The 24,728-nt window shown below is 42.0% G+C and overlaps 2 protein-coding genes and 3 non-coding genes across 6 annotated transcripts; 4 read left to right on the forward strand and 1 right to left on the reverse strand.

Annotated features, from left to right (window-relative positions):
- Positions 1–333: 333 nt before the first annotated feature.
- On the reverse strand, positions 334–4,937 carry rgp1 (GP1 homolog, RAB6A GEF complex partner 1). The gene is made up of 9 exons (XM_031756831.2): positions 4,755–4,937; positions 4,447–4,562; positions 3,502–3,635; positions 2,955–3,038; positions 2,613–2,762; positions 2,125–2,271; positions 1,722–1,849; positions 1,450–1,627; positions 334–663 (listed from the first exon to the last, which is right to left on the reverse strand). Exons 2-9 carry the CDS (start codon positions 4,560–4,562, stop codon positions 440–442), a joined length of 1,161 nt encoding a protein of 386 aa, XP_031612691.1. The 5' UTR covers positions 4,755–4,937; the 3' UTR covers positions 334–439.
- A 470-nt stretch (positions 4,938–5,407) lies between these two features.
- On the forward strand, positions 5,408–21,578 carry gba2 (glucosidase, beta (bile acid) 2). Of its 2 annotated transcripts, none has more exons than XM_031756828.2 (18): positions 5,408–5,818; positions 5,957–6,624; positions 10,401–10,492; positions 10,731–10,846; positions 11,671–11,889; positions 13,132–13,371; positions 13,563–13,665; positions 14,187–14,340; positions 14,800–14,925; positions 15,324–15,508; positions 15,763–15,867; positions 15,965–16,072; positions 16,453–16,604; positions 16,712–16,818; positions 18,739–18,881; positions 19,116–19,231; positions 20,153–20,344; positions 20,661–21,578. In XM_031756828.2, the coding sequence occupies exons 2-18, from the start codon at positions 6,431–6,433 to the stop codon at positions 20,877–20,879; spliced, it is 2,571 nt and encodes an 856-aa protein (XP_031612688.1). In that variant the 5' UTR covers positions 5,408–5,818; positions 5,957–6,430; the 3' UTR covers positions 20,880–21,578. The 2 variants fall into 2 exon arrangements, with proteins under 2 accessions (XP_031612688.1, XP_039465717.1); XM_039609783.1 differs by having other exon boundaries at positions 5,408–5,703.
- A 1,222-nt stretch (positions 21,579–22,800) lies between these two features.
- On the forward strand, positions 22,801–22,873 carry trnan-guu. The gene has a single exon. It is a non-coding gene; the product is annotated as a tRNA-Asn (tRNA).
- A 689-nt stretch (positions 22,874–23,562) lies between these two features.
- On the forward strand, positions 23,563–23,636 carry trnan-guu. The gene has a single exon. It is a non-coding gene; the product is annotated as a tRNA-Asn (tRNA).
- Positions 23,637–24,320: 684 nt separating this feature from the next.
- trnan-guu lies at positions 24,321–24,395 on the forward strand. Its single transcript has one exon. It is a non-coding gene; the product is annotated as a tRNA-Asn (tRNA).
- Positions 24,396–24,728: the final 333 nt, after the last annotated feature.

The following is a 24,728-nucleotide window of genomic DNA, read 5'->3' on the forward strand; positions in this document are numbered from 1 at the left end:
TGCTGCTGTAACTCATTTAACCTCCAAATAAAAGTGTTGTTTACATGAAGAAATGACAGAATATGAGAAATTAAAGTCACACTTTTAATTTTCTCTTACATCTTGGTTGAGCGTTTTGCTCCAGATGAAAGAAAAAAAAGAGGTACACAAAAGAAAACTGTAGAAGCAATTGTAGTTTTCATAAAATGAGAAGGAACGAGTTTGCAAACAAATAAAAGAGTCAAAAATTAAATAAATACATGAATGCACTGTCTAAATAAACAGCAGTTTGCATACTTTTCATGGTTTCCACCAGCTCTGATTAAACACCGGAGTAGAGTCTTTGTTCTTGAAATGTGCATCACACACACACACACACACACACACACACACACACACACACACACACACACACACACACACACACACACACACACACACACACACACACACACACCAGTTAAATGGTAATGCTGTTGGTCCCTGTAAACTGGGACACGTAGGAAGCCAAAGCCGGGTTGGTGGGCAGGACTTTGATCGGTAGATTCCAGCTGAAGGTGTCCACATCCACATGCTCTGCCCCAGCCCACACTGTGACCTCTGATTGGTTCTGCAGGACAGTGGGCGGTTCCATAGGCTCCCGGGCAGTGACGAATTCAAAGTGCAGGCGCCACCTCAGGGTCACTAGATAAACAAAAGAGCAGGAGTAAGTAATTTTCTTTTCATATACATTTTCATATACATTCTATGAAAAGTGCCTAGGTTTATGTGTAGATGTTACCTGTTGTCTCCTTTCTTACTTTTTTCCGGCACATTCCTACATTTCTTAGTGGGCAGCCACAAGGAAAAATAAAGAATACTCATCCCCCACATGCTTGTAAAACTTTCCATATTAATAGGTGTGAATCATTTCTATTAACATTTAGTCACTGCCTTAAGGCACTGTAAACCCACACTGGTTTTTGTGTCTTTCTCTTCTGTGGTTAGCACATTGAGTTTACATGTAATTGATATTGTCATTATCCAGGTTCAGGTACATGCCATCAGCCTGATTATGACTCAGCCCAGCTTACACAGGGTGTTGTTTCAATTCAGAAACAAAATGGGCATCGTGCGTAACAGCTGATCGTTTTATCCTGCACTTGATCAAATAATGGATGAAAACTCACGCTTCATCTGGGAAGCCTGGCCGGCACTTTAATAAAAACGCTGGAGCCTCTGCTACAAATTATATGAGTGAGAAGTAAGTAAGAACATTGGGTGAAGTTTAGCCCCTTTATCTTAAAAATATTTAATTTTACAAGTATTAGAATTTATTATAATCTTTGGCTGTCATACATAAATATGAATATTTCGAAAACTACATAGGAAAAAGAGGGAGAACATCTATTTTATATTAATTTAGGACAAATGATCACTTGAGATATGATTGAGCCGTTAGTCAGACATATTTCAGCCTGAGTGACTTACCGATGTCTCTGCTGAAACCTGGCGTGACATTCAGGGGTATGGGAAGAGAGAAGTGGCTGAAGGCCGTGTGGAGGCAAGACTCCAGGTGTCGCCCGTGTCCAGTCACACTGGCGGTTTGTCCTGGTCTACGCTGGTACTGCTGCTGGATCTCCTCCTCACTCTGAAGGCTCACTGAATACTGAAACACACACGAACGCGCACAGCTTTAGAGAAAATTCAAAGGGTGACTGAATTGGAAAGTGTTTTGTATGAAAATTGTAGAGCAAACACACCTGCAGGCAGGGAATGTCTCCCTCTGAGAAGTTAAATGTGCCGATGATGTCCTCCCCGAGTCTGTAAACAGTCTTAAAGATGCAGAACTTTGCTACTTTCCCACGCATGTTGGTGATATTAAACATATCTGGAAAAAACAAAGACACACACATCAGATGCGAAGACACAAAAAAACCCCTGGTGCTTTTATTTTTGCCTTTCAGGTATCGAATGAAGCTACCATTTAACAGATGTACACACTTATGTGAATGTAACAACTAAAATAGTGAGAAAACAATTTAATTTGTCAAAATATCCCCAAAGAAAAAAGGGGTTACGCTTACGTTAATAACAATTTGCATGAAAGCACAAACTACAGTTTAAACTCCAGCAAAGAGCAGAAGGGCAGAGAATCCGACTCACGGGGATAGCGCCTCGAGGTGGTGACCATTAACATGTCCAGTGCTCTCTCCAAAGGCCGAGAGTCCCTGCGGGTCACTTCCTCTTCCTCCAGGAAAGGGTTGGAGGGGCAAACCTCTTCATCCTGGGGAAATGGAAGCTCTGGCATGCCTATGTGGGTACATGAGAAAAATACCAACATCAGATAAAAGATTCTCATTTTTAAAGTCAATTTTATAGCAACGTATTAAGTACTTTCTATAAAGCAAAGAGCTCTGGTAACTGTGACATAATCAGACTCCTTTTGCTGTCCAGAAAAAAATAAAAATCTACGTGCCTGGTTAAGGGACCGCAGCAAAACTTTATATCCACAGTATTTTTTTGCTAATACTTATCTGGTTTTGCTGTCGTTTTAATATAATAATACAGCTGAAGTAGAGATCTTTCAACCCCTGTTTCTCTGTGGCTACAACTGTAAAATGAAATCCAGAGTTAGTCAAAAGTCCTCTCACCTTGCAGAACCAACACTCTAAAGGGAACACGAAGTAGCTTGATGGGCGAGTTGACCCTTTGACAGCCAATGGTCAGTTTGTAGACGTACTTCACCGCCTGACCACGGAAACTGGGAGGCCCATCAACGGGAACAACCTCACTGTATGAATCTGTGAAAGAATGACAATGTTTGCCAGACTGTCTGAGTCTCACACACAAAATGTCACAATGCTATATATGGGAAACCATCTAGAAACCGCATCATTATTGTGTTAAGTTTTTTTATTCTTCCTTTAACAGCAGTGTAGATATTTCACTTCACATTATTGTCAGCTTTTTTCCACCAATGTAAAGACACGTACAAGTTTTACTCTCTCCAGGGTCCAGGCGTAGGTCACAGAATAATATCTTAGGAGGAGTGTCCAGCACACACTGCCCTCGTTCTCCTGGAGAACAAAGCATGAGATGTTAAATGTATTACACACTAAGAAGGCTACGAAAAAAAGGCTACTAATATGTTGCTACTTTTCATTGTGTGTGACGACTTGTTGGCAGACACAGCAGCAAATGTATCCAAGTATTGGGGATTTTCTTTTTTAAATTCAACTTGTGAATTGGCTATAAGGCATGGCTATAAGGCATGGCTATAAGGCGTGGCTGTAAGGCAGTTGCATGTATGACCCATACATGTAACTGCCCTGCAAAATTTTATAGTGGTGTAGTTGAACTCTTCTGTCTGTAGTCCACTGACATATATTGTATATAAAGTAAGACATCTGTTTTGTCATTGCATTTACACTAAATGTTTTTAAGTAGTTTAGAATATAAATATTATTTAGCTTGAACCTATGCTAAAAGGTAAGTTTATTGTATTTCTGCTAGTCTTAGATTTCATATTTTATTTCTTACCTCTGCTTGGGATGAGCACAGTCTCACTCTCAGCCTGGACATCCTGTTTGTTGCCCTGAGCCGGCAAGGCTACTCTGTTCTCACTTGCATGAAACTGACAGTGGATCTGGGCGCTCGCCCATGCCAGCATCTCACTGGGACAAAAATCAGAATCAGACAACAAGGGTTACACAAGGGTACTAACAGTACAATTATTTCAGTGTCCTCTATGTTACAGTCTAGCAACAACACCAGGTCACAAGATACCATATAAATCCTAATAACTGTGTTAATAGGAGTGAAATAATCCAATCAACCCCTTCCTCTTTTAGCTGCTCCATTTACAGGTTACCACAGTGGACCATCTGCCGCCACCTCACCCCATCTCCAGCATCCTCTGTCAAACCAACCCCCGGCATGTCCTCCTTCACTACATCCATGAATCTCCTCTAAGGTCTTCCTCTTTTCCACCTGCCTGGGTGGATAGTTGATCCCAGGAATTTAAACTCCTTCACCTTCACTCTTCCTGTCTCCTAAATGTTCACTTTTCCATCTGTCTCCCTCTCATTCACACACATGCATTTTGTCTTGCTTCTACTGACTTTCATTCCTCTTCCCTCGAGTACATACCACCACGTCAGTACTCAGGGACTCTTGCCTGACCAACACCACTGCAAACAAGAATGGGCACAGACATGATCCCTGCTGTAATCCTACCCCCACCTTGAATCCATCTGTCACTCGTACTGTACACCTCACCACTGTTTTGCTGTCCTCATATATTTCACCACCATCAAAAACATGTTATTATTAAGAATCCTTTTCTGTAAATCTTGCCAAAACAAAACCATCCCTAATTAAAATCCGGCATATTAATATCAGACAGTCAAAACAAAGAATAACACTTGGCTCATATTCCCGTATTCTTAATCTCATTGAACAAGGAGCAAACTCGTACAATCGTACCTGCTCGCGGAGGTGGAAAGATGAGACATCGGGTTGGTGAAAGTTACGAGACACTCCATGAGCTCCCCGGCCAGAAACACTGAGCCTCGGGCCATGGAGGCCACAACCTCGATCATCTGTAACGTTACAAACCGACAACGCTACGTTAGAAAATGAAAAACTTCAACGATAATATGGTGAGCACATTGCAGTCCTATCCGATGTACTTTTTTGTCGTTACAGTTTGACAAACATACAGCCAGTATTGATTTCACTTGTTGGCCCTCTTTGCTAATGACTGTAGTTTTAAGGACAAGTTTAACACATACCTTAACGTCAAGGGATACTGCGGCAAAGCAAATACGCAATGTTATCCCCGAACAAATCTAAATACACTTCTTGAATAAAAGTATACCAAATTTTTCACTTCATGCCAATCCGAGCATAGCTTACTTAGCTAGCATTCCAGCTACAGTAAACAAAAAAATACGTAGACATTCTATTTCCGGTGCTGTTTTACCAATCACGAACAACGGGAAAAGGAAATAAGATTAAGAAAAAAATAAGAATAAATATATATATTTTTCCTTTCAGGCGATATTTTAAGCTTACCTTTAAAATAATACGTTATTTAAAATTTGGATGTATTAAAAAATATAGAGTAAGCGAGTGTGTGATGTTGCTATGGTAACATATACGGAAGGGGTAAACTCAGTGATTACAAAGAACCTTTGATTTGTAGAATTTATTTAGAAAGTTTTAAATTAATTGTACAGACAAAACTTTAGAATATTCTGTTGAATTTTATATTCATATTATACCATGTAGTGTCAAGTAGAACTTAAATGAATAATTGAAGACCAGGATGACTCCACCTCCCCTCTTCCATCTAAATGGTATGGTCACCACCGGAGGCTTTTTTTTTTTTTTTTTTGCTTGCATTCTTCTTCCGCTACTATACCCAGAGTCAGCTTTGTCAGGCATCATTAACTGCTATTTATTACTCCGTGAAATCGTAACAGTTAACGCTTCTTCTGTTAGATTTAATAAAAAGTTAGTGCTCTGATTGAAGCTTGGCGCTATCGAGTTTATAAAAAGGGGCGCTATCAGTACGTGGCCTGAGAATATTGATGCCTGATAGACAACGAAAGGGGCAAAAGTTTCCCAATATCGATAACAGGCAAAAAGGTTTTGCATACTGGACGCCGAGCTAGCAGAAGCTACAGGCGCTTCACTGAGGTCTGCTCGGGTCTGGATGTGGATAACGCTGTCGCTTTGGTATTTTCAAACTCATTTTCATGCGTCTCTTGCTCTTAGAAGCGGGCTAACTTGTAAAGTTGCATTCTGTTACTCCGTTTTAAAGCAAAGAGGCGTTCCGTGGTCATCGTTTAAGGTGGGATTATATTGTGTGTTTTCGGCTTTGCAGCTATCCGGCGGTTGCTGAGATGCTTACTTGATGTTGGCCCCCCGAATGTGCACAGTGTAAATGTGATTGCCGCATTTTAACTATTGCTTTTTGTCCTGTTCATAGGTGACCCGGCTAAAATTTTCTGGTGGCATTTAGGCGTCAGCTATCCATCCACCCATCCGTCGGTGCTGATAGCTGCATATCCACATCCGGACTTAGTGCCGAGGGGTGGATGGGGAGGGGGTCGACCAAATCAGGAATCAAAGGGTGGGGGGTTGCATCAAGACGCCCATGAGGATATGAAAACACTGGATTGATGTTACAACTAAACAATGGCACAGGAACTTCCAACTTAAATTTGGATTCATTCATTGCGCAAGCCCTAAGAGCTTATCAGTGGAGAACAGGTTTAACCCACTGGAATGACACCAGCGCTTTTATTACTCCAGAAACCTGTGACTGACTACCACAGTAGTGGTTTTGGTCCGTAGTGAGGGCACTGTAAGCTGGCTTTGGTTACAATAGTTATTGGCAACTCCCTGCTTGTAAGTGTTTCAAGACCTGAAGTTTCATTGTCATTGTTCAAACGTCTGCAAAATGACTTCAGAGTGGGGTGAGAAATCCACAGCAGACCTCATGAGCAGGTATGTCTCCAAGGAAATGGGATACAATGTGCCCAAGGAAGGTTGGCGTATCTGTCTGGCGCACGAGTTCAAGGAGAAGAGAAAGCCCTTTCAAGCGAAAGACGTCTCTCTGTCCAACATCTGGGGGCATATTGGCCTTGGAGTCAGGTTAGATCTTTTTCTCAGTACACCCTGCATGCTTCATGTTACACCTCAATGCAGCCAACCTTTTTTCAATATTCACTATTTACTTTACAATATTCATGTTGACATGGTGGAGAGCCATGGGAGGCATCAGACTATAGTGTCACGTTTCTCAGCTCACACCTGAGCACAAACCTGCAAGTGCAGTGTTGACCTGAAAATGTTACTGGTGCTTCTCTGAAAATGAAGCATCAAGACGGCCTTGCATTTTAAACCAATACCCATGATGTTAGCTGCAGGAATCCATTTTTTAAAATTTATTCTGTAGTGCTCCCAGCGCATCAGTTTAGTCTACTAACAAATTTCTCACGTGTGGGACTAATAAAGGTTATCTTATCTTACTCTGGAGCAAAATCCCGAATGATGCTCACGAAAATCTTATTTAGATCAGTTGAACTTACATGCATACAAGTTAAGCATTAATGGAAAATATTCTGAGGGTTTCCTGTGTTAATAAACATAGTAGTTAAACCTCTTTTACTATGATCTGTGAACTCTGGTTCCAGGTCAGTGCCAAGTTCAAAGTGCATACCATTTACTGCTCTTTGACTTTAAAACCTCTGCAGCAATAAAGGCAGCGAGTGAGGTTAATCATTCACCATCCCACAAACATGATCTTAATTCTTTTAATGTTGCCTGCCAACTGTTGCCTCCACCTAGAGAGAAATATCCAGCCTGGCCTTTGACGTCTACGCCTGCAGTGACTGTTTTTTCTGCAACCCGTTGATATCTGAGATGCAAAGTAGTACATTCTGCAGCTTTAGTGGACTGTACAGCCAGCTGTGGTACTGTTTAAATCCTGACAATGTGTCTGTCAGAGTGACTCTGCGAGAATCACCAGTCATTAGGACTGCTCCTTGACTTGGGAAAGAAAAGAAAAGCTAGCTAGTTTCCCCCACATCTTAACTGGCACACTCTGTGTGACACTTTCAGTGCACAAATCTTTTAAATTCACCATTAATATTTAGTTTTCCTTCAGTGCAGCGGTGTGTTGTCTCTCCATTAGGCCTCCACGGAATTTTAACAATAGTTCACCACAAACCACAAACTTGATTTGTTTTCAGGAAACAGGTGCACTAAAAAAAATCCACCTAAACTTCGATTTTTCTCATGCAAGGCATGTCTCACAGCAACATCTGTTAATTATTAGACTGATTATTGTGAGATTCATTACAAACTAGAGGGATTGTATTTAGAGAGGATTTCAAAAACACTGGGACTATTACACCCAAGTTCCGCCTTAGCTCTCTTTTATTTGACTAAGAGGTTTATCACTGTAGGATTACTTTTAATGTAACAAATAAAATAAGCATGCCTGTATGGGTAACCATAGTATGGACCAGTTAACAGTGCAATGTTTTTCAGACTCACTGTGGAAAAGATGCCCGTTTGAGCTCACACAGGTTAGGTTCAGGTTCACAGACTGGTCTGCATTCATAGACCTGCACCAGAGTCTGACCATTGTTTGCATTTGTACAGAATAACAAAATCCTGACATTGTCCTACCCTGCTATGGCTTCAAATAACATGGTTTAACGGATCCTTTTCACTCTGACTGGAGCTGTATTGATAGACCATTGTTCTCCCTCTGGTATGAACTCTGCTCTGAAGTTATTGTTTGGAACTACACTGTCATGCACAGCAGTTCAGCTGTTGCACAGGATCTTCCTCACAGCAAGCAGAAAGCTCTCTGTGGCCGAAACCTTAACAATTATTCTGGTCTGTAGGTCTTTCCTATTTTAATGCTGCACAAGTGTTGTTTGCAATTCAGTTCAAATTTATTCATATAGCTCACCTGACTGACAGCCGATAACGGCAGATGGTTGCCCCTCCCTGAGCCTGGCTCTGCCCGAGGTTCTTCTTGATTAAAAAAAAAAGAGTTTTTTCTTCCCACTGTTGCCAAAGTGCTTGCTCATAGGGGTTCATATGATTGTTGGGGTTTAAAGTACAACTCGTACAGCCCACAGGGGCTGCACGGCCTAAAATCCTTTCATTTTCTCAAAAGTTGACTGCGCGCCCTATGTATGAATTCTGGTTGTGCTTACTGACCGCGAACCGATTTTATGTAGTACACAGCGCTCAGCAATCTGTCAATAAATGTTTTAGTACGACTTTAGTACGACTAAGCTACGGAGCTGCACCGCTTGATGGATTGTCGGAGCATTACGGCTACCGAGGAGCCTCGCGGAGTAATACGTACTTACCGTATTGTGTGTGTATAAGGACCATAAATGGCACCTGTTCAGAGACATGGTTACGAAGCGGATTTCAAACTCCAGGCTGTCAGTCACGCAGTAGAACTTGGGAACAGAGCAGCTGTGAAATCTGTCTTTGTTATTATGCTCAGCGTCTTTTAGTTTACATTTTGACTACACAATTGTGAGCTTTTTGTTATGCACAAAAACAACATTGTTTTATTTTATTTATGGAGCATTATTATTTAATAAATGCTCATAATTTATTTTTGAGTAGTTTTTTCATGTACATCTTCGCTGTATGTTAGTAAAAGTGCCTGTGTGACATCTGGGACACAGCTTTGACTAAGAACTCTCTATTTGTTCTTACTTTATGGCTTTAAAAAAAATATCGAGATATATATCGTATATCGCCATCCAGCTAAAAAATATCGAGTTATGAATTTTGGGTCATATCGCCCAGCCCTATGACAAAGAACTGAGGTGCTCTTTCGAGCTGAAAAACTCATATTTGCAACCTGTGTGACATCCCATCATCAGGGTCTCTGCGGCTCACCACCTCGCCTAAAAAAGGTATTCTTTGATGACTGCCATTGCAGATGCCTATGTCTCAAACCACCTGAAAGACTCAGCCAGGGTGAGCTTTGCTGATTGCTGTCTTGCCCTCAAAGAGGACTCTGTGCTCAGGCATCCAAATAGAGAAGCCAATAAAATGTAACAAATTGCAGCGTGTACAGAGTTGATCGCAGAGTCACTGATTTTGTTTAGGAACCTGTAAGTTTGCTGCAGATTTATCATGGTCATTTTCCCAAAGCTCTTCAAAGAGCCTTCAAGAACACTCGAGGCTCAAAAGTCTGGACTTTTAAAATAAAAGCATAAAAACCCACTGTGCATTAAGAAAATGAGCTAAAAGCCAGAGACCGTAAATAAAGATGTCTTAGCTGTAACTGTATGTTAAATGTAATGAAGGCTCGTGCTAAACAACAGCCGTGTGCTATATTTGCCTTAATAACAGAAATGCTGGTGTGTCTTAGACCAGAGTGCAAACAGATTAATGACTCAACTCTCAGGTTCTGAAAGCTGTTTGAATCCTTTTGTAACGTAGCCTAATAAATATTTGACAATGTATTCTTGCTTGAAAGGAAGTGCAGGGCCCACGCACACATCCACACATGCTAAACTCCACCTGTTAACGTGACCAAGATCAAAGCAGACCTGTCACTTCGACTCGTTTTACAGGCACTTCCGTTAAGCAGTTGCACAACTCCCTCTTTTCTCACAGCCTGTGTGCATGCTGGTGGGTGCAAATTGTTTGATTCAGCTTTGGCTGAAAAGGTGCTTTTAACAGAAAAACAACCAAGCAAGGAGAAAAGGCATGCTCATGTGACTGACCTGGTCATTTTCTAAATCTCTGATTGTTAAAGCATTCCCAATCAATGCTCTTCAACACAACCAACTCAGTGTCTCAGTATTTCTTGATATTCCTGTTTTTTCTCTGTCATTCATTTGTCTGGTTAAAAGTGCTCTGTGCTTGTGTTCATCCAGGTATCTAAAATTTTGGTACAAGAAGACGCAGGTGGAAAAGAAGGCTCCGTTCATTGATATGTTTGGTGCCCAACCCTTACGCCAAATCTACGGTGAGTGTTTTTACAGACTGATGCTCCATTTTTTGCAACTTTTTTATGATAAATCTTAACATAAAGCACGATCAATAGTGTGCAAACAAATCGGGATGCTTGAGAACCTGTTGAAGTGTCACAGTAGGAAATACTTTGCAGCCTCATGGAGAGCGACCAGTGTGTTTGTAGACTTTCCTGTCTTGCTGCTTAGGATTATCCAGTTTTTGCAGTGTTGACTCTGTTCTCTGATTCACAGGTGCTCCACTTGGCGGCATTGGAGGAGGTACCATCACAAGAGGTTGGAGGGGGGAGTTCTGCAGATGGCAACTTAATCCTGGGATGTACCACTACAAAACAGTTATACCCAATCAGGTGAGGCTGACATGACAGGATGAATTCTGTAATGAACAGAAAAAAATAAGAAAAATTTGATTGCAATGCATTTTGTTTCTTTGGAAGTCAGAAAATACTGTCCTCTTATCGCTGGCAGAGTCTCAGTTTACAAATAAGTACCTGCTTATGTGTGCAGCTGGTGTAGATGTCATAAAAACATGAAAAGCTGTATTGCACACTCATGATCAAAAAACCATCACGTGATGGCACAAATGATCAAAAAAAAGTTTTGGTTTTTTTAGGTGTTCGATTATGTGAGATGAGTGTTATTTCCAATGTTTTGAGTTCAGCACGTTTTCGTTTCATACCAGAACTTTTTGTCAGGCAGTAACGTCAGCTACATTGAGCTAAAATGTTTTGAGAGAGGGTGTGACTCCACGTTACGGGAACATCCCGCCCGCGTGTTTGTATTGTCACGAGCACTATTGTCGTCTTCATCTCAGTGTGCAAATGGCAGCTGGGAGCACTTTCACCTTGAGAAATATCACAATGTAGAATGACAAGGCAGACAAAGTAAGCACTTCCTTGCTTGGATGACATGAGAAAAATATTTGACCTGTAACTTCAGCGTGCACTCGTAGAATCAGTCAAGCCTGATTTTACAAATGCTTAAAAGGTTTAGTGTATTTGCTCTAATATAAGGTTTTAATAGCTCAAATGAAATGATTGGCATCTCTGGCTAATGCCTACAGCACTGAACAAATTGAGTTTTTTTGTAATGACTGTGCACATGTTTTGTCTCCAAAGACATTAAAACAATTATCTGTCAACATGTCCCTTTTCTCAATTTTCTGTGTTCACAGTTCACTGTGTGTTTGCGCCGTGAAGGAAAAACTGTTTACCAGCAAGTGTTATCTGTAGAGCGTCCACCTACATTACAAGGCTGGAACTGGGGCTACTGCGGGGAGTACGCCTTCTATCACGCCTTGTATCCTCGCGCCTGGACTGTTTACGACCTGCCAGGACAGAACGTCACCCTGACCTGCAGGCAGATTTCCCCAGTCATCCCTCACGATTATCAGGTAACCCACAGTTGAACTTTGTCCTTTGTTATTGTACTCTATTAGTAATATTTAGAGGGTAATAAGCTGGTAAACTGCAGTTAAAGTGCTAAGAAAAAAAGTCCACTATTACCCATCAAATCAACTACGCCAGCGGTCCCCAACCCCCGGGCCACAGACTGGTACCGATCTGTGAGTCGTTTGGTACCGGGCCGCGAGAGTTGAGGCTCGGGTGTGAAATTTATGGATTTCATGGTTTTTATTGTTAACTCGGTTTCCATGGGTCTTTTCCCGTGTTGTAGTTGTTTCATATTTTGAAAGAAATATTTACGTGTTACCATAACGACCAGAGAGCATTAAGGCGCAGAGAGGAAGATGTCACTCAGTGTTGTTGGCGTGTTTCAGGAGGACGCTGCTAATAAAGTTATACAATTACACAGTGAATTCGCGTTTATTATCATATTTACAAAATACAGTTTTTGTCTTGGTTGTATCATTTTATTTTTGTTGTATTTATACGCGACACCTTGAAGGCCGGTCCGTGAAAATATTGTCTGACATTAAACCGGTCCGTGGTGCAAAAAAGGTTGGACTGCTGAACTACACGGGGCGATCGTGGCTCAAGAATTGGGAGTTCGTCTTGTAATCAGAAGGTTGCCGGTTTGAGCCCCGGCTTGAACAGCCTCGGTCGTTGTGTCCTTGGGCAAGACACTTCACCCGTTGCCTACTGGTGGTGGTCAGAGGGCCCGGTGGCGCCAGTGTCCGGCAGCCTCGCCTCTGTCAGTGCGCCCCAGGGCGGCTGTGGCTACAATGTAGCTTGCCATCACCAGTGTGTGAATGTGTGGATGACTGGATGTGTAAAGCGCTTTGGGGTCCTTAGGGACTAGTAAAGCGCTATATAAATACAGGCCATTTACCATTTACACCATGCCACACCACAGTATTTATAAAGCACTTGAGAAAGGAAAAACAAAACAAATCAGGGATGATCACAGGTGATGCACAGTGAAACCACAATTAAAAAGACAATCAAATAAACAGGATGTTCATCAGCAGATTATATGGTCTAATATGGAATAAGGAACTGATGTGTTTCCCAAGAACATCTTAGTTGTAGATTTTCTGTAGTTTCTTTACTTGATCTTATTTGTTTTTGGCTCCTGTAACTAACAAATGTTTCCCCTATCATACATTTTAAAGGACATGTGTTGACACGTTAGTTTTATAAAGGTTAACTCATCATCTGCATCTACATCCTCTCAGGACTCAAGTCTCCCAGTGGCAGTATTGGTGTGGGACATAGAGAACAAGAACGAGTACGATCTTGATGTCTCGATTATGTTTACCATGGTCAACGGATCAGGACAAAAGGACGACAAGTGTGGCGGACACTGGAATGAACCATTTCACCTAGAGAAGGAGGGGGAGGCGGTGTCTGGGGTCCTACTTCATCACTGTACTGCAGTGAACCCTTACACTCTGTGCATTGCAGCCCGAGATCAGGTTTGATTTTTAGCAGCTGTAAGAAGGTTTTTGTTTTAAGTAGGCATACAAGCATTTCCCTGGGAATGAACTCTGGACTTTTAACAATAGTCTCTGTTATCTGGAAATGGATTTGTAAATGTAATCCATTGGTATTAATGAGTATTAATCTTTAGATTTGCCAACAAGAGTGTGTTTGTGTACGTTACCAGTCTGACAGGGAGATCAGCCACCAGACAGCGTTCAGTCCAAAGGGACCCTGCTTCAGTCTGTGGAATGACCTCATCGATGATGGACGGCTGGACTCTCCTACAGGTCAACACTTAGAAAAATATACTGTGCAGAGAGGAGACGGGTGTCTAAAAAGTAGAATGAAACAAGATTAATGCTAAATAAATCCCCACCGTGGCATTAAAATTAGTAGAAGAGAACACAAAACGTTTTATAGATTTTAGTGTAACCATATTTAAAGTAGCTTAAAAAGATGTGGAATGAAAGAAAACAAGAAGTAGTGTGTGAATCAAATTTTATTTCATGAAAGTTATTTATTAAATTGTGAGTCATTGTTGCTGGACAAATGGTCTTCTAAAGCCACATCCCAGTCCTCCAAGTACAACCCTGGATTAGTTGCATATGTTTTCTCACACTTGCTGTCATTTCTTTACTTTTCTCTCTTTAAAAAAGCACAAAATGCCACAAAAATATTTGAAAATGACACTTGCTGTAAGACACTGAAAACAAATTATATTATTTTATTTTCATTCTCTCTCAAGTCATCTCTGAAATATTAGAGTTTACAACAGGTCAGTAACCTCTCGTCTATCTTCCCTCTGCAGGATCCAGCCCACCAACAGTCAAAGGAGAAAAGGTAGCTGCGGCAGTAGCTGTGGGCTGCTCGGTGCCGGCTCAGGGCCATAACTCACTGGAGTTCTGCCTGGCCTGGGACATGCCCAAAATGACCTTTGGGTCTCAGGAGAAGGAGCACACGAGGTAGCTCAAACACAAAAAGGAAATACACAGACAGTATGTTGCTTTTATAAAAGGCAGAAATGTCACCAAAATGTGCTGGAAGGCTTATCAATGCATTTTTCAACTATGGGCTACTTTGTAAAGAAGCACTTCATCTTTTTAGCTTGTTTCCCATGTTGTGAGTCTTTGCTGTTGCTAAATGTAAAACAGCTTGTTTTAACTTTGCTTATTTATTATAACTACAGCAAAAAAAAGCATCTCTGAAGGTGACGGGCAACAAAATATACATTCAGTATGATACTTGATGGAATAGTCCCGACTGGGTGAAGTGTCACTTGGCACTTTTGCCGTCTTCTGTAACTAAACCTAACCTCTGACTTCATTTTTGAAAAGTATACAGCGTATCAGCGTGTATATTTGATTGTCTCTATGAGTATGTAAGATTTTCAAACTTGGGTTTTTGTTTTTGTTTGTTTGCAGGAGATACACTCGTTACTTTGGGACCAAAGGAGATGCATCTCCCTCACTCAGCCATTATGCCCTAACACACTACAAGCAGTGGGAGAGAAGCATTGAGGAGTGGCAGAGACCCATACTGCAGGACAGGTGCTCTATTGCCCGTTATTACACTGTGCACAGATACAATTTAATGGCAGTGTTTGCTTTTTGTAGTATATTTAAAAAGCCATTTGAGGTGTTTTATTTTGCTTCATTGAATTTATTGAGTACACTTTACTATATTAAACAGAGCATTTTATTGCATTATATATTGCATTGTAAATGTTTATAGTTTTTTGCCTAATTGGGCTCTTTGTTTTGTCATACTGTATTTTATTTTGTTGAGCTCTATATTTAACTAACTTTATCTGCAATTAGTTTTTCTAACACCGAAAGCTTTGCAGGTCACAAACATCTACAGCTAATATTAAATAAATGTGGTATATTAGTTTGTCACCTCAGCAGCTAAGCACTATTCTGCTTTCTATTTCTCTCATGTGCTGCAGTTCTCTACCCTCCTGGTATAAGTCAGCACTGTTTAACGAGTTATACTTTGTGGCGGATGGCGGGACCGTGTGGACGGAGATGACGGAGGATGTTGACATCAGTGGTGGCATACGTAGCGAGGACGGAGGTCTGCCAGCTCAACCCGCTGTCATCAAGGAGTATGGACGTTTCGCTTACCTAGAAGGTAGGCAAGAAAAGGGGTGTAGGGAAGTTGCGAAAAATGAAACATATGTTATACAACTGTGACATGTAGATGGTAACAATTAATTAAGTGCATACTAACAAAAAGCATTTGATATTTCGTTAAACAAAACGTTTCCAGTTGTATGTTGCTCTCACAGATCTGGGCTATTTCGTGTGTGTGTGTGTGTGTGTGTGTGTGTGTGTGTGTGTGTGTATATAAGCTTGTGCTTTGACCACACATTACCTGTTTTCCAGGTCAGGAGTACAGAATGTACAACACATATGATGTGCACTTCTACTCCTCTTTTGCACTTATCATGCTGTGGCCCAAACTTGCCTTGAGTGTGCAGTACGACATTGGTGAGTGTAGTGTGCATTTTTATCTGTGGTCTTAAGCTTGTGTGTTTCATAAAGAGCCATCCTAAGACCTAGTTTTACAGCATTACCCTCTTCTCAGCTGGCAGTGTGGTTCAGCAAGACCTCACGGAGAGACTCTACCTAATGAGCGGCCAGTATTCTCCCGTCAAAACCAAAAATGTGGTGCCTCACGACATCGGAGACCCAGGTATGACAAAGGCAAAAACCTTACTTGCATTTTATTTCCAACAAATGCCTTTTGGAAGCAGCATGTCTATGAAATGGAATGGAGAGAGCTGTGCAACACACTTTATTTTTTAAATACGACACCTGACAATGTTACAATCATGTCGTAACAGGATGATGTTGTCGTATTGTAATAAAATCATCATAAAATACCAGTTTTAGTATACCCCTTCCTTGCCCTTTGCAGGGAGTTGCAGTCTCTGAGCGCTCTTGTTTTTTTTTTTTAAAAGATCTATGGCTGGTGTACCTTTTAGGCAGTTATTTTTCAGTTCAGCCCATAGTGGAATTAAAATCATCTTCCTGACACTTTCTATTATCATTTCTTGAAACTTTTCTCTTTAGATGACGAGCCCTGGGTGAGGGTGAATGCCTACCTCATTCATGACACTGCAGGCTGGAAGGACCTGAACCTGAAGTTTGTCCTGCAGGTATACAGGGACTTTCATCTTACCCAGGACAGGCAATACCTCCAGGACATGTGGCCCATCTGCCAGGTATAACTGATGACCCGTTCTTAATTACACCGACTGCGAAGGATAAATCATTTTAGACATCACATACAAAGGTGGATGCATATTTAATTTTTTTGTTTATCTATTAGGCGGTGATGGAGTCGGAGTTGAAATTTGACCTGGATGGAGATGGCCTGATAGAGAACTCTGGATATGCTGACCAGACCTATGATGGCTGGATAGTGACTGGACCAAGGTGAGAGTTGGACAATTAAAGTCATGTCAATTCAGTTTTGTTTTTATTACATAATGCCAAATCACAAAAACAGTTGCCTCAAAATGTTTAATATTTTAAGGTAAAGACCATGCAGTAATAGAGAGAAACCACCAATGAGCAGATGACCCACTTTGAGCAACCACTTGGTGACAAATGAAAAGGGGAGGGAAAAAAAAATCTCTTTTAACAGGAAGAAATTTCCATTAGAACCAGGATCACGGAGGGCAGCCATCTGCTGTGAGCAGTTAGGAGTGAGAGGAGGGAGACGAGACAAAAGACAGACTGTGGAAGACAGTTAGAGATTAATAATAACTAATGATTAAATGCTGAGTGATGTATAAACAGACAGAATGTCCTTATACACAGGTAAGAACACAGCAGCCCAGGCCTACTGCAGCATAATCACATTATTGCACATGTTTATCACATCAATGATGTGTCTTTGTACTTGAAAACTGGGGCTCAGAGATGACCTGCGATGCAGAAGCTCCTCACAGACATGAACTGACTTCATTTGAGCTGAAGAATAAGGTTGTTTTTATTTTTCTCTTGCTAACTTCGTACTTCAAGATGAAACTGAAAGAAACTAGGCAAAGTTCAGGAGTAATAATTTTGAAATTTATACAGGCCGAACACTTAATTAGATACACGTTGCAAATACCAGGTTGATTACCAGAAATTATCAGGCAGGCTGTGGTGTTTAGTTGATGCTCAGTTAGTACACCACCAGCAACCTGAACTGTTGATACAAGGCGGGATGGAGCTGTCTTTCCATGCTGTGTTTTTTTTTGTTTTTTTGTTTTCAACAATTTCATTTTAAACTTTGGATATAAACAAAACACTCTATTTTCACGCAACAGACTCCACACCCACCACTCCCTCATTACACCCCTCTGCACCTCAAGTTGCAGAAAGCCAACTGATGAAAGGAGACCAAATACAGTTATATACTGGCTTTTCCCGCCAGTGTCTTAGCCCGTTTAGCCGTGGTAAGGGCCAGGATGATCCTTTTTTTGTTTTTTGTTTTGTTTATATGGGTGGAGAAGTCGCAGTCAGAAAGTTCTATGGTTATAGCAAGCATGGACAGTTTTGGTGAGACGAGAATTATTCTTTTCAGAACACTGAAAATGACCTCCATGATATTTTCCGGATAGCTCCATAGAATATGTAGAATTGAGGCACCCTGGCCATCACATCTCCAGCAATTGTCCATAGGAATCAAGTTCCATTTGTGCAACTGTTGCAGTGTTCAATGCCACCTGTGGATTATCTTTAGCTGGATGAATCTGCTGCCTATTTCCCTATACATCAGCTGGAGATGTGTCCACTGCCAGATCTTGGGCCCAGCAACCTTTAACTTTGGAGGGTCAGCTATCTGATCTTGCAGTAAATGGTAGGTCTTAGAGGTAATACCTTTACCAAAGGGCGATCTCGAAAGCAGTGCTTCCACAGGGCTGCCCGCAGAACAACTCCTGGGACTTCCCAGCTATTTCAATAAAGAACTGCGCATTTGGACATATCTCCAGAATCAATTGTGCTGCAAATTATATAGCTCAACAATGTGATTGAAGCCCAGGAAATGTTTTGTTCTGCAATAAAATAAATGTGATACATGGAGGATGCCTACCTTCCATGCTGTTTACACCAAATTCAGAGCCTGCCATCTGAATGTTGCAGCAGAAATTGAGACTGATCAGACCAGGTTTCTCTTGTATACCAGCAGTAACTTAAGCATATTAGTAATAATTTGCCTTTTAATCAAATATAGCGAGAATAAAATTTAGTGACCCATATTTTGGCTCTACATGCAAAGGTCCAAAGTAGTCTGCATCTAACAAAGAAATAATATTAGTAAAAAATTATTGACTCTAGTATAATTTTTTTAATTTGTATTTTTAGTGCATACTGTGGTGGTATGTGGGTGGCATCGCTCTGTGTGATGTGTAAAATGGCCAGACTGTTGGACAGCGAGGAGTCGTACCGTCACTACAAAGACCTGTTGGACAGAGGCAGTGCTGCTTTTGAGAAACTACTGTGGAATGGTGAGGCCAAACAATGTAGTCCTGACTTAAAATGTAATTCTTATGTTTTGGTCAGTGATGATGATAAAATGCACAAGCAAATGCTTATTCTTAGGCTGGTAATAAGCAGTAATGTGTGGCTGGTATTCAAAGATGTCACATCTGTCTTTAGCTATTTTTAAATAATGTTTGACAGTAGACTGCTTGAAGACCTAAAGTGACTTCGCTTTGTGTTTCTCATCCCATCAAACACAGGCAAATACTATAACTATGACAGCAGTGGGAGAGAGCTTTCTAACAGTGTCATGTCGGACCAGTGTGCTGGCCACTGGTTCCTGAGAGCATCTGGGCTGGGAGACGGAGAATTTCAGGCAAGTCTTTTATTGAGCTAGCAGTAGTGTTCAGTTCAAGAGCGGTGCTTGATGGCTTAACTGATAATGTTAGCGTTGAAAGTAAAAATTTGTTTATTATTTTATTGTTGTTTTGTGCTCTAGACTTTTGCAAGCTTAATGTGGGAGGAGCTAAATTGAGACACGTAGACCAGAGTGGAGGAAATCTTTCCTAATCCTTCTGGAAAAATCACACCTTGCTGGAAACTGTTGTTAAAGTAAAGCTCATTCAGAGTTTAAAAATGTTCAAACTTCATTTCCAAGCCACTTTATACTGGAGAGAACCCCAACAATCAAATGAATCCCTGTGGTGACAGTGGGAAGGGAAAACTCCCTTTTAACAGGACGAAACCTCCAGCAGAACCAGGCTCAGGATGAAATATTTCATCACTCATCCTAGTGACTTCTTCCACTAAAAAGGCTACATTTAGATGAATAGATGAATAGTTTTCTATTCAAGATTTTTTTTTTTTAAATCGTAATATTTTAAATTCCATTCTGGATTTAACAAGACGCCATGAAGAGAAGCTATTATGGGAGGAATGTCTTTCTATGTCCTGATGATTGAAGGGAACGCTTGGTTTTTGACATTGAATGACTAGGCCTAAGTTTGACACATTTTGTAGCTGAAAAGCCACGACAGCTCTGACTTTACATTATTGATTTAAACTTTGAAAAGACAGGTTTTTGGGGGGGGGTTTTTATGGTTTCTTTTTTTAAATTATAATTCCTGTTCTGTACTGACTTCCTAAATACTAATTAAAAATAAGTAAAATTACAAATAAATAAAACATAATATCATGTCTTTTATGTCTGCGAGACTCCAGAATACATGTATGTTACTCGAGGAATGTTTCTGAAGAAAGTTATATGGTCTAATCATTGCTTCTTCTCTTCTTTTAGGCCTTTCCAAAAGAAAAGATCCAGAGTGCACTAAAATCTGTGTTCGACTTGAATGTAATGAGCTTTGCTGGAGGCCAGATGGGGGCAGTCAATGGCATGCGCCCTGAAGGAGTCCCTGACCACTCCAGCGTCCAGTCTGATGAAGTCTGGATTGGAGTTGTATACGGGCTGGCAGCCACAATGATCCATGAGGTATGATCGATCGATTGATCTATCTATCGATCTATCTATCTTCGTCTTTTCTCTTTTTCTTATATCATTTTTTTTTAAAAGCAGCATTTTCAAAATGTCACTCTGGGTCATGGATACACTGGACAGTTGTTCAGTTAACTAGCTAAATTAAAATAACTAGCTACAGCTAGTTAACTGAGTCAGCAGGGGTCATATGTACCTGGTAATACATGGACTTGGTAATACTTGACAATGTGGGTCTTTCTAAAGTTGTGGAGATATTGTGATCCTGAATTAAACACTGTCTCAAACCTGCAAATATCTGCTTTTTCCTCAGGGAATGCAGGAGGAAGGTATGCGTACAGCGGAGGGCTGCTACCGGACGGTGTGGGAGAAGCTGGGCATGGCCTTTCAGACCCCAGAAGCCTACTGTGAGAAGAATATCTATCGTTCTCTGGCCTACATGAGGCCTCTGAGCATTTGGGCCATGCAGCTTGCCCTGAACACCTCACAGAAGGATCAGACTACAACAGCTCAGACTGGAGTCACAGACTGAACTAAGGCCTGAGTCATTAGAGGAGGGAACAGGAGTTCCTAGAAACTCCCCTGTAACCACCACTTTGATCTGGACTGACACCTTGAGGTGCTGTTTAACTGTTTACAGACCCGGAATTAAATTTCACCCAGTTTGTTTCACTGTAAATGTTTGAGGCTATGGTTCAGGATTGTACATTTTCCTCTACAAAGACAGTAGGTGTGAAATAGTGATCATATTTTTAGGTGAGCACATTTGATTGCTGTGTATGAAGTGTTAGCAAGGTAATCCAAAAAATAAATAAATAAAGCATAGCCTGTGTCTATTGATAATTAGACAAATTACTTTGTTACAGAACATCCAAATACTGTTTGCATACACATAAACAAGCAAACACTACACTTCGCTGTTCACAGTCATGGCTATAATACCTGCAACATGTTCATTATATGATTTTCTTCATCCCCCCTTCAAATTTGAATGCTCTATTAAGTGGTGTAATGTCTGAGTGGTTTTAGAGATTAAGCCTGTAATGAAAAAAACATATAAATATATATCTTTTTTAAAATATAATTTGGTGCCTTCTTGTATGTTGACCTACTATATCTACAGTATATAAATGTAGCAGCTAAATTTTCTGTTTTATAAAAATAGAATATTCATGACAATCTTGCTGAATAAATGACTGAATAAAATACAACGAGATATTTGTTTTCCTTTTAATGAAATACAGTTGGGTATATCTTTAAAACTGAGAAGTCGTATTTTTTTTAACATGTTTACTGAAACATCTTTTAATTAAAGCCTCTCAGCTTTCATTTCAAAGTATTCACATCCACATCCCTCTTTTTTTTTTTTTTTTTACTTTTATGTAGAGGAAGTACCAGAACCCCCCTGTCCTCTCTCGACCCCCCTGCTTGGATTTCGTAAATCTCAGTGGTGCAATTGGATGTGATAGCAACATGTGGTGCTGCAGGTTGCTCAGAATGTGATGGTATTGTTTCACACTTGACTGGATGCTCGACATGGTCGTTTGATGAACCGCATTATCACAGTAAACGGGAGGGCGCTGCAAACCAAGTTCTCGCTATGGTTGTCCAGTGTAACAACAGGTCAAAAAAGCCAGGATTAACGTAGTCCCCACAGAAAATCGAGAAGCACCTGTATGGTTGCCAGGCCGAAACCCACATAAATGTCAATCGGTTAGCGCATTTGGCTATTACCCGAAAAGTTGGTGGTTCAAGCCCACCCAGGGACGCTATAACTATTCTAGCCAGGTAATGCAGAAAGTGGCACCAAAGTCCAGCGCAGCTTCTTCCTCACAATGCAATGGTAGTGTTTCACAATAGTCTGAATGCTGGACGTGGTCGTTTGATGAACCCAGCCAAATGTTTCATCGAGGGTGATATCCTTCTTTGGGGTGGTGGTGGTTCTTCCGCAACTGCAAACTGACTGCCAACTTCATAACCTACCGGTGACATGTTTTAAACAATCAGGGCTACCATATGGAGAGGAAGTACCAGAAAACCTCCACTCAACCCCTCCGTACACTCTCGACCCCCTGCTTGGGTTTCCTCAGTCTCTGTGGCACAATCGTTTTCCCCAGAACCAAAAACACCAGAACACCGCCACCCAGCCCCCGTTCTGTCTCGACACCTGTGGGTCGCCCTTTGTCATTCTCTGAGGTGCAATCGAGTAGCGCGTGCGGCTGTTTTAACCGAAAGGATGGTGGTTCGAGCTCACCCAGGGGCGATATCGCTGTTCTTGGCAGGTAATGCAGAACGTGGCGCAAAAGTCCAGCGCCACTGCTGCCTCACAATGCAATGTTATTGTTTCACAACAGTCTGAATGCTGGGCGTGGTCGTTTACCCCAGAACCAAAAACACCAGAACACCGCCACCCAGCCCCGTTCTGTCTCGACACCCTGGTTTGCTCTTTGTCAGTCTCTGTGGCGCAATCGGTTAGCGCGTTCGGCTGTTAACCGAAGGTTGGTGGTTCGAGCCCACCCAGGGACGCTATTACTATTCTTGCCAGGCAATGCAGAACGTGGCACCAAAGTCCAGCGCAGCTGCTTCCTCACAATGCAATGGTAGTGTTTCACAATAGTCTGTATGCTGGGCGTGGTCGTTTGATGAACCCAGCCAAACGTTTCATCGAGGGTGATATCCTTCTTTGGGGTGTTGGTGGGTCTTCCGCAACTGCAAACTGACTGCCAACTTCATAACCTACCGGTGACATGTTTTAAACAATCAGGGCTACCATATGGAGAGGAAGTACCAGAAAACCTCCACTCAACCCCTCCGTACACTCTCGACCCCTTGCTTGGGTTTCCTCACTCTCTGTGGCACAATCGTTTTCCCCAGAACCAAAAACACCAGAACACCGCCACCCAGCCCCGTTCTGTCTCGACACCTGTGGGTCGCCCTTTGTCATTCTCTGAGGTGCAATCGAGTAGCGCGCGTCACGGCTGTTTTAACCGAAAGGATGGTGGTTCGAGCTCACCCAGGGACGATATCGCTGTTCTTGGCAGGTAATGCAGAACGTGGCGCAAAAAGTCCAGCGCCACTGCTGCCTCACAATGCAATGTTATTGTTTCACAACAGTCTGAATGCTGGACGTGGTCGTTTACCCCAGAACCAAAAACACCAGAACACCGCCACCCAGCCCCCGTTCTGTCTCGACACCCCTGGTTGGCTCTTTGTCAGTCTCTGTGGCGCAATCGGTTAGCGCGTTCGGCTGTTAACCGAAAGGTTGGTGGTTCGAGCCCACCCAGGGGCGCTATTACTATTCTTGCCAGGCAATGCAGAACGTGGCACCAAAGTCCAGCGCAGCTGCTTCCTCACAATGCAATGGTAGTGTTTCACAATAGTCTGTATGCTGGGCGTGGTCGTTTGATGAACCCAGCCAAACGTTTTATCGAGGGTGATATCCTTCTTTGGGGTGTTGGTGGTTCTTCCGCAACTGCAAACTGACTGCCAACTTCATAACCTACCGGTGACATGTTTTAAACAATCAGGGCTACCATATGGAGAGGAAGTACCAGAAAACCTCCACTCAACCCCTCCGTACTCTCGACCCCTTCCTTGGGTTTCCTCACTCTCTGTGGCACAATCGTTTTCCCCAGAACCAAAAACACCAGAACACCGCCACCCAGCCCCCGTTCTGTCTCGACACCTGTGGGTCGCCCTTTGTCATTCTCTGAGGTGCAATCGAGTAGCGCGTACGGCTGTTTTAACCGAAAAGGATGGTGGTTCGAGCTCACCCAGGGACGATATCGCTGTTCTTGGCAGGTAATGCAGAACGTGGCGCAAAGTCCAGCGCCACTGCTGCCTCACAGTGCAATGTTATTGTTTCACAACAGTCTGAATGCTGGGCGTGGTCGTTTACCCCAGAACCAAAAACACCAGAACACCGCCACCCAGCCCCCGTTCTGTCTCGACACCCCTGGTTGGCGCTTTGTCAGTCTCTGTGGCGCAATCGGTTAGCGCGTTCGGCTGTTAACCGAAAGGTTGGTGGTTCGAGCCCACCCAGGGCGCTATTACTATTCTTGCCAGGCAATGCAGAACGTGGCACCAAAGTCCAGCGCAGCTGCTTCCTCACAATGCAATGGTAGTGTTTCACAATAGTCTGTATGCTGGGCGTGGTCGTTTGATGAACCCAGCCAAATGTTTCATCGAGGGTGATATCCTTCTTTGGGGTGTTGGTGGTTCTTCCGCAACTGCAAACTGACTGCCAACTTCATAACCTACCAGTGACATGTTTTAAACAATCAGGGCTACCATATGGAGAGGAAGTACCAGAAAACCTCCACTCAACCCCTCCGTACACTCTCGACCCCTTGCTTGGGTTTCCTCACTCTCTGTGGCACAA

This window comes from Oreochromis aureus, linkage group 3 (genome assembly GCF_013358895.1).
Source record: "Oreochromis aureus strain Israel breed Guangdong linkage group 3, ZZ_aureus, whole genome shotgun sequence".
NCBI classification, from domain to species: domain Eukaryota; kingdom Metazoa; phylum Chordata; class Actinopteri; order Cichliformes; family Cichlidae; genus Oreochromis; species Oreochromis aureus.